A 9661-nucleotide genomic window follows, 5' to 3' on the forward strand; every position below is an offset into this window, starting at 1 on the left:
AAATATCTTGAGATTTACCGGGAGGCATCCTGACAGACTCTGTGTCACTAGACGCCCACCTGTAGACCTATATGGACCCCAAGGGGGACATGTCCACCTCAGCTTCTCTTCCAGACTTTTTTTTTTTTTTGAAGATTTTATTTGAGAGAGAGAGAGCGCACAAGCAGGAGGAGCGGCCAAGGGAGAAGCAGGCTCCCGCTGAGCAGGGAGCCCCACACGAGGCTCAAGACTCGATCCCCGGACCCCGGGATCATGACCTGACAGACTCTTCACCGACTGAGCCACCCAGGCGCCCCTGTTCCAGACTTTTTTCTTCCCCTTCCTGCCCTATCATGGGGCTCACTTGTCAGAATTCTGGTTCAGAAATCAGATGACGTTCTGGGAAAAGGAACCTAGAGAGTAATGAGCTGGGGGGTGGGGGGAAAGACTATTTACTTCCTCTCTTCAAGTGAGCTGCGTCCCTTAAGGGCTCAGTGTATCTGCGGTGACTCCTTCGCTCTGATGTGGCAGCATGTGGCAGCTACTGCCCTCAACGGCTCTGCTGCTTCTAGGTGAGTCAGGATCTCTTGGGCTCAGAGAGAAGCACCCGATGCCCTGGGTTCAGCAGAGCCCACTTTTCAGGCCGGGGGTGGGACCCCTACCCACGTGTAGAGCGCTCAATAGAGCTCCCAGGACAAACCACTGGGGGGCTAGAGATGAGAACGCAGACTCTGATTTGGGCATAACCAGGAAGCGAAGGGGGACTGGGAGTTCTCTGTTACTTCACCCTGCTGGGGCTCAGTTTCCCCATCTGCAAATTGAAGACTATGGACCCGATAGATAGTCCCTAAGTTCTGTCTCTTCTGTTCTGACATCCCAGGGTTCGCCTCTAAGGCTTCTGATTTCCACCCTTTTGGGAGGACTTGGGTTCAGGTGGTGTCTTTGGCTTGAGTCAGGGGAATTCAGTCTGTACCCTTGTTTTGGGAGTTTGAACAGGGACTAAGGAGGAAGGGAGTGGTGTTGAAAGCAGGGATGCAGATGACTGACAGGACAGGAGGTGTAGACACTGGCAACTAGAAGGCAGTCAGCGGGAAAGCTAGCCACCCTGTGTACCTTGATTCTTGGTGACAAGGGACTCCCAGGGTAGGGGCTGGCCAGGGGACTTAGAGTCCTGCCACACTCCAGCCACCCTCATCTCCGCTTCTGCTCAGTATTTGTTTCACTCTTTTGTCTTGCAGTTTCTGCCGGCGCGCAAGCTGGTGAGTTGGCTTTGTGGTCTTGCGTGGATCAAGTGAGGCACACAGTGCGTGACAGCCAGTGGGTGTTAGGAAATGTGCACTGCGTGGGAAACTGTTGGTGTGGGGGTGTCAGTTCCCTTCCCCAGTACAGTTGGGCTTGGCCCTAGGCTTCTCTGGCTAATTTTCCTCTGCATAATGAGAGGCCAGAAATGGGGCTAAGTGCCTTGAAGCCAAGATGCTCTAAATCTGAGTCACCACCCACCAACTGTGGGTTTGCAATGGGCTGGCTCTGGCCCTGAGCCTCCCCAGGGGTGCCAGTGTAGGGCCTGCTCCCCTCCCTGCCCTAATCCACCTCTTCCTGGCTCCTCAGCAGACCTCCCAAAGGCTGTGGTGGTCCTGGAACCTCCATGGAATAGGGTACTCACGTTGGACACTGTGACTCTGAAGTGCCAGGGGGCCCAGTCCCCTGGGGACAATTCCACCCAGTGGCTGCACAATGGGACCCTCATCTCACGTCAGACCAGCTACTTCATCAAAGCCGCCAGCGTTGAAAACAGTGGCGAGTACAGGTGCCGGACGGACCTCTCCGAACTCAGTGACCCCGTGCAGCTAGAAGTCCACGTGGGTGAGTGGGCGAAGGGGGAGAGGGGAGGCTCACCCATAAAGGGTGAAAGCAGAAGACTTGAGAAGACCCAGGTCTGCAGGGCACAGTCCCAGCGGCCAGCAGACACCGTCCACATAGAACGTACCCAATAGAATGCGTCTCCTGAGGGACGGGCCATGCCGTTAGCGCTCACTAATATTTATTGAAAAAGTTAATGAATCTGTTTTTGTTTTTGTTTTAAAGATTTTATTTATTGGGGCGCCTGGGTAGCGCAGTCGTGAAAGCGACTGCCTTCGGCTCAGGGCGTGATCCCGGCGTTCCGGGATCGAGTCCCACATCAGGCTCCTCGGCTAGGAGCCTGCTTCTTCCTCTCCCTCTCCCCTGCTGTGTTCCCTCTCTCGCTGGCTGTCTCTCTGTCACATAAGTAAAATAAACTCTTTAAAAAAAAAAAGATTTTATTTATTTATTCGACAGAGATAGAGACAGCCAGTGAGAGAGGGAACACAAGCAGGGGGAGTGGGAGAGGAAGAAGCAGGCTCATAGCGGAGGAGCCTGATGTGGGGCTTGATCTCACAACGCCGGGATCCCGCCCTGAGCCGAAGGCAGACGCTTAACCGCTGTGCAGCCCAGGCGCCCCATGAATCTGTTTTTGTGACCTCTACCTCCTTCTGACTCTCAGACGCACAATGCCCTAAGTGACCCTCCAAACCCTTCCAAACGGCCTAGGGTCCTATCTCCCCTCTCTCCCCATCACTGCCACACGCAAACTGAAACTTCAGCATAAATCTCCTAGTGGGGATAGAGACGTGTTCAACCCGCCCACGGGTCATGGAACGGAAGTCTTAAGCATTGCTGACAGAATGCGGGCATCAGAAGCAGGTGAGGGGAGGATGTCAGAGGCAGGGATGTGTCCTGCTGTCCCTGGAATCCTACCACCTGGCCTGGTACGTGCAGTGTCACCTTGCAAGCCTGACGCTATCTCAGTGGTTGCTTCAGTTGCATGATGTGTGCGGGTGGAAGGAGCCTGGAGGGGAAGGAGGGCTTTCGGAGGTGGGCTTACAAAGAGTTCGTGGAACTGGGCCTCTGAAGCTGATCTCTGTGGCTCCTTAGCCACTGCCTGCCACGTGGCTGACACGGTCTTCATGCTACGGAGTTACGGGGAGGAACGTGTGTTCTCTAGCTAGGTGAGACGTGGCTACCTTAGACCAAATATAAGGGGGAATTACCAACAGGAAGCAATGGAAAAGTCAAGCCTGAGAGCTGTTAGCTTGCCGCGGATTTCGATCTAGAAGCTGGCTTTGGAAGTCCCATCGATGAGGACTGTACTAAACTGTGACCATGAGCGTTAACTTCACCAGGGAGAACTTTCGATCATCTTTTAAGGCTCATTTCACTTACCTCCTCCTCCGAGAAGTCCTCTCTGTTCCACTCTCTTTGGCCCAGAGGCCTTTGTTCTTAGCCTGTTATACCTCATTGTGTTGGAATTATTTCCGTGTCTGTGTTTTTCTATGCTGGGTCTACAGATTCTTTGAGGTTAGGGATCCGGTGTCTTCGTCATCCGGGTATCCCCAGACGGCACAACACCTGGAACATAGTGAGCGCTGAGTCAAAGCTGCACTGAATGGATGTATGTACGGACAGATTAGAGCAAGAGTGCTCCCCCAGAGGTCACCAGACTCTATATATGTATTCTCATAACATGATCTTATGATAATAAAGATTCATCTCTCTGCTGAAAAAGTAAGTGGATATATAGGCACACGGCCTTTTTGGATAAATATCTCTTCATAAGTAATCAAGGTTACCTTCTATTTGGCAGACCTCCCTAGTAGAGAATTTTCGCGTCTACCAATTTTGTTTAGCGTAAGGTAGTAGATTTTTTAGATTACGGGAAGTTTTATCGTTCTGTTCTTATTACAGACATCATTCGGGTTCAATTTTTAAAATATAGAAAAGTAAAAGGGAGAAAATTAAGATAACCTCTAGTCCTCAAAGAAAAGCCCTGCTAATATGTAAGCACATTTTCTTTTTTTTTTTCCTGTGCTTATCTGCTTTTTATATTCTGTCTTTTTAACTCACCATTATCTCGTGAATGTTTTCTTGTGTCATTTAAAAATTTATCCGCAATATCATCTTTAATTATTTCGGTCAGCCTCCTGACCGTGACTTCATGTTCCCTCCCTGTGAAATCTGGTTACTTGACAAGACAGTTGTGAGAACAAGTATCCTGGTGATACAAGAATTTTCTGTCTTGAAGGCTTTGTTCAGTGATAAAGATGGCCTCGCTGAGGCCCTGGGGCCCTTGAGAAAGCACCAGCCACCATGAGCACTACCGTCGTGCCCTTCTTTCCCGTCCTTGACTTTCATTGCGAGTTCTGCTTCACAGTATCTGTAGCCACTCCAGCGGCCACCCAGTGACCTTATTCCTGACTGGCTGCAAGAGTCTGTCAATATTCCCACAACTGTCTATTCCTTCTGAAGTCTACCTTTCCTTTGTTGTTTTTTTTAAGGATTTTATTTATTTATTTGAGAGAGAGAGAGAGAGCACAAGCACGTAGAGCAGCAGGCAGAGGGAGAGGGAGAAGCAGACTCCCTACTGAGCAGGGATCCCAAGGTGGGGCTTGATCCCAGGATCCCAGGACCATGACCTGAGCTGAAGGCAGACGCTTCACCAACTGAGCCACCCAGGTGCCCCTCTACCTTTCCTTTAAGGGAACAAATCATCATTCTTTTTTAGGATTTAAATTATTTATTTATTTAATTATTGAGAGAAAGAAAGAGTGTGCTTGCGTGGGGGGAGGGGCAGAGGGAGAGGGAGAGAGAGAATCTTCAGCTGACTCCATGCTCAGCATGGAGCCCGATGTGGGGCTCTGTCCCACGACCCAGAGGTCATGGCCTGAGCCGGATGCAAGAGTCAGACGCTCAACCCGTACATCCAGGCGCCCCACAAACCATCATTTTCAAATGCAATTTTTATTCTTTGACTTAGAACTTACAGTGGCTGCTTATTACCTGCCACAGCAAGATCCCAGCGTAGCCCTAAGGACCCTGCAGATGGCTTCCCACCTACCTCTTCCCTTGTCCCTCTGCTCTACCCTTATGGTTTGATCTGCGTGTCCCTTTTCCCCATTAGACAAAAAGGCTTGGTGTGCCGTGAGTTCTCTTGCAGCGCCCAGGGGGCTTCTTACCCAAGGGAGCTCTGCAGGGATGGCTCCCAGGCTGGCTCTTCATGATGCCCCAGGATCTGGGTGGTGAGCGTCCCCTTCCCAAGGTCTTTGCTCTGGTTGTTGAAGCCTCCTGGGCCTGTGCTGTCTGTGTCTTTCAGGCTGGCTGCTGCTCCAGGCCCCTCGGTGGGTGTTCCAGGAGGGGGAGCCCCTGCAGCTGACCTGCCACAGCTGGCAGAACAGGCCCATACGGAACGTCCAATTTTTCCAGAACGGAAGAAGCAGGAAGTTTTCTTATACAGATTCTGAGTTCCACATTCCAGCAGCAGCAAGCAAACACAGCGGCTCCTACTTCTGCAGGGGGCTTATCGGGAAGAAAAACGAGTCTTCAGAGGCTGTGGACATCATCATTCAAGGTAAGAGCTGTGCAGCCCTTGAGGGTCTAGAACCCCCTGGGCATGGAGTCTGCATTCGCACTGTGAAGACGAGTGGAGAGGAGAATCTGGACTATTCCGCAGGCTTCTTTACAAGGGGTTCCGAGGGGTGTCATTGACTCCGTATGAACAGAAGCCACATTTCCTGCTCCATAAATACACCCGTCCTTCCTTACCCCAGTCAAACTATGCCCACAATGTTATGTGTCCCTACAGTGCTGGCCCGTCTTCACCTGCCCTCCTTTCCTCTCCAAGCCTCAAGTCTCAGCCAAAAGCCAACCTGGTGGGCGTCCCTCACTTCCTCACAGAGAGGGCATAGAAACCGAGCCTTGGCTCTGCTGCTCATTAATCATGTGACAGTGGGTAAACCATTAGTCTCTCTGAATCTCAAGTTCCTCTTCTGTAACAAGACAAGTTGACGTTTATTGGGCACCGCTCTGTGTGCTCCTTTCCGTGCACCCACTCTGACCATCAATCACGTTACCCCTCACAGCAACGCTACGAAGTCATAGATAGTATTGAGTCTGCTTTACGGATGAAGTAACTGTAACTGAGGGGAGGGGGGGTGGTTAATGTGTCTTTAAGATCACACCGAAGATTCAAAGGCCTTTATATTTATTTAAGAATTGAACAGATGCCAAATTTCTGCCTTAACAACTATCATTTTTCTCATCCCTCTGCTTCTCCCATTAGGTCCAGCAGTTCCATCCACCTCAACATTCCTTCTACATTGGCCCCAAATCCCTTTCTCCCTGGTGATGGCACTTCTATTTGCAGTGGACACGGGGCTGTATTTTGCCGTGCAGAGAGACCTTCATAGCTCAATGGGGGCCTGGAAAAACAGCAAAGTCTCCTGGAGCCAGGGCCCTTAGGACAAATGGGGGTAGTAAAAGCAGCATCTCTGAGCCTCTTTCTGGATTCACAGCCCCATCATCCCCAACAGGCAGCTCTGGGAGCAGCAGGAAAACCACACCTCAGGATCTAGGCTGGGGGTCCTCCACTCAACTCCATTTCTCTTGGTCTCTGCTGGAAAGGAAGGCTCTGTGATCTCTAGGGGCCACCCATGAAACCCCAGTGAGTAGACACAGTACTCAGAATTGAAGTCTCAGGGCTACCCAGATACTTTCTCTGCCCAGCTGTCTGTCACAGCAAAACCACAATGCAATCTCTGGATGGTGACCCAATGTATGAACTTGTTCTTAAATACCAGGATAAGTAGATAAGAGAATTATGGCCGAGGGCGAGCTGCATAGTGGTCTACACCTGTTGCTGCAGGGCTGGTTGCCTTTCAGGCACCCTAAAACCCCTTCTAGACAGATTGTGGGGGGTGTTGAGGGTCTAGAGGAGACAGCAGAACCAGTGAGGGGGGTGGCTGAGAGAGAAAAAGGCAGTCCAGGATGGACCAGGGGCGACCCCTGCCTGGGCTGTCTTCCTAGAACGTGAGTGGTGGTGTAGGTCACAGAAGAATCACAGGGGTGATGTAGAATTGGTTTTTCGGGGGAGCCCCTGTCAGACCTGGGATGTGTGTGAGTATTTAATGATGAATGCTCTTGAGGTCATGAGTAGCAAATGTTCCCAGAAGGCAGTTGGGTATTGGAGGGTCTTGGAAAAGAAAACACAGAACAAACTCTCCGTCCGTAGGAAGGGAACCACATTGCTGGCCCAGATTAAGCTTAGCGAACAGAGATCTCTCTGGGTCCGAACTGAGAAAGCATGACAGGGAAGAGTCAACGACAGCTGCTCGGGAGGCAATGGGCAGGAGGTGAGGACATTTGTAGGCCAGGATAGCAGGCATCAGAGAGAGGAGATGCAGGGACTATCGCCAGCTTTCTGCTTCAGTATTTAATACAGCTCCGGCTCCAGCTTCACATCCTTCATCCAACAAATGCTGGATGAACGATACTAAATGTGCTCGACTCTGCTGAGTTAAACCGGGAACATTTGAAATCCCTTGGCCTGTCAGTGACGATGGAGTGGGGGTCGGGTCACGAGCGTTGCTTATGGAAGAAAGCTTAGCTGTCTCTTTCTGTATTGGAAGCTTTAAACAGAACATTTCTTGATTCCAATAAAGCATTGAACAAGATCTCGCATGCTGCTCTCAGGAGATGAAAAAACCGTGATAAGATCTGAATGTTTGTAAAATCCATTTTTCCTCCTGTTGTCCGAAAATCTACCAGGGATGAGTCTAGGTAACAAAATCATATCCACACAGCTCACATGAATCAACCAGTTGCAGACTCATCAGTCTTGCTGAGCCAAGTGGGTGAAAGGGACTTTTACAGGTGGTGTGGGATGGGAGGGTGGGTGGCTGTTAGAGTTAGTTCCGAGCAGGTGGTGGGCAGGAGAAGGCACCCCCAGGAAGGAGATAGGGGCCTGCACAGAGGTATGGGGTCAGCCTCGTTCCTTGTGTCTGGCAGTTATGAGCTATATGCCAACATGACTCGAGCTTGATGTCTGAATATTAAATGAGATCCAGACATGAGGCAAGCGCATAGGGAAACCCCAGACATTCAACTCACATCTAGGGTGCCTGGGCAGCTCAGTCCGTTGGGTGTCTGCCTTCCGCTCAGGTCATGATCCAGGAGTCCAGGATCAAGGTGGGGGGGGTCTGCTTCTCCCTCTGCCCCTCACCCAGCTCTCATGCTCGCTCTCTCTCTCTCTCTCTCTCTCTCTCTCTCGGAAATAAACAAATAAATAAAATCTTCAACTCACATCTATTTAGTACCTATGATGCCTGGAGCTTGGGTTCAGGGGCTGAAGATAGATGAACCTGGCAGGGTCGTTCCTGCAGGAGCGTGCATTCTGGGGAGAAAAGCCCCGAGGAGAGAACGGAGAACAGTCTGCAGAGAACAGGCTCAGTTTCGTGGTGGTGAAGGAGGAGTGAGAGTTTGCCAGGCAAAGGGGACGGACACTGAAGGTCTGTGGGCAAAGATTCAAAAGCCAGAGTAGGACTCAAGCAAGTAGTTCAGCTGCTTTCCAGGGTAAAGAGCCAGTGAGGGCGAGGAGCCAGTTCAGGGCCGGATCATGAAAGGCACTGCCGCCCAAGCTAAGGAGAGCCCCGCCCGGCCAAGCAAGCCATTGAGGGATTTTAAGCAGAACAAGTTTGCATTTTAGGAAGGCTCTCTGGCAGCTACGTGGAGGAAGGAAGGGAGAGGGGAGCTGAAGACAGGAACCCCTCTGGAAAGCCGGGTGGTTACCGCAGTAACCCAAGGGGGAAGCGGTGAGGAAGTAAAAGGCAGCGAGGCCGGAGAGGAAGGTGCCTCCCGAAAAGGTATTCAGAAGGCCGACTCCAGACACGGGTAACCGGTAGGACTCAGCATGACTAAGGGCCCGGTTCCGGACACGCCTGTTTCAGGAGTTCGGAAATCCAAGCACAAAGGCAAGGCAGGCTCAGAGGTGCTAACGAATTCATCTCTGGCTTATCAGCACTTGCCTCCTCTGGTCGGCAGCCATTTTTAAAACATGTTTCATGGGGCACTTTTCTTAGGACCTAAATCAAGCCGCTAAAAGGCTTGATTCGTGTCAGCTAAAAGGCTTGCTACCACCTGCGGCGCGGACCGTGCAGACCGATGGCCCGGACGCCCGGCAGGAGGGTGGGTGCGAGTTTGATCGTGTCGAGACCTCCGCGGCTTCCGCGTCCCAGGGGGCCACACCCCGGGGTTCAAAACACTCAGCCCCCGTCCCTGGGTGGGCTCGAACCACCAACCTTTCGGTTAACAGCCGAACGCGCTAACCGATTGCGCCACAGAGACAGGCGAGAGCTGCTGCTTCTGCCAAGTCAGTTCACCGCAGAGAAAGTTCGCGCGGCTTCCTCCTGCGCCCCCAAACCGGGCGGGGGCTGGCGCGGGCGCCTGTGGGGCGGTCCCCTTGCGGCGCCCCGGGCGGCCCGAGCGAAGCAAGGCTTCCCCCCGGCGCTGGCACCTGCTTCGACCTGGGACGGGCCTCAGTGTCCCCCCAGACGAGGCCGAGCAGCCGAGCAGCCGAGGTCTCCGGGGAAGCCAAACGAAGGCTCTCTTGGGCTCGCGAGTTCACTTGTTTTTGCTCCTGGAAGTAGTCAACTTTTTTTTCTTTTTTCTTTTTTTGGCTGATCTAAACAATTTATGTGTTCGTGTCAGCTCGTTATTGTGAGTATTTAAAACACGGCATCACGGGTCCGATCCTGCCCGGCCGAATGAAATGTTTAAGCAACGGAGCCTAATGGACCAAGACGAATCTCCAGCCCCCCCACCAGCGTGTTAGGCA

At 51.9% G+C, this 9661-nt stretch overlaps 1 protein-coding gene and 1 non-coding gene across 3 annotated transcripts; one reads left to right on the forward strand and one right to left on the reverse strand.

Moving 5' to 3' along the window:
* The first annotated feature begins 411 nt into the window (after positions 1-411).
* Positions 412-7502, forward strand: LOC100481923 (low affinity immunoglobulin gamma Fc region receptor III-B). Of its 2 annotated transcripts, none has more exons than XM_011226073.3 (5): positions 412-551; positions 1218-1238; positions 1588-1842; positions 5147-5401; positions 6113-7502. In XM_011226073.3, the coding sequence occupies exons 1-5, from the start codon at positions 512-514 to the stop codon at positions 6289-6291; spliced, it is 750 nt and encodes a 249-aa protein (XP_011224375.2). In that variant the 5' UTR covers positions 412-511; the 3' UTR covers positions 6292-7502. The 2 variants fall into 2 exon arrangements, with proteins under 2 accessions (XP_011224375.2, XP_011224376.2); XM_011226074.3 differs by having other exon boundaries at positions 413-551; positions 1591-1842.
* A 1595-nt stretch (positions 7503-9097) lies between these two features.
* TRNAN-GUU lies at positions 9098-9171 on the reverse strand. Its single transcript has one exon. It is a non-coding gene; the product is annotated as a tRNA-Asn (tRNA).
* Positions 9172-9661: the final 490 nt, after the last annotated feature.

This window comes from Ailuropoda melanoleuca, chromosome 8, assembly GCF_002007445.2.
Source record: "Ailuropoda melanoleuca isolate Jingjing chromosome 8, ASM200744v2, whole genome shotgun sequence".
Classification (NCBI taxonomy): Eukaryota; Metazoa; Chordata; class Mammalia; order Carnivora; family Ursidae; genus Ailuropoda; species Ailuropoda melanoleuca.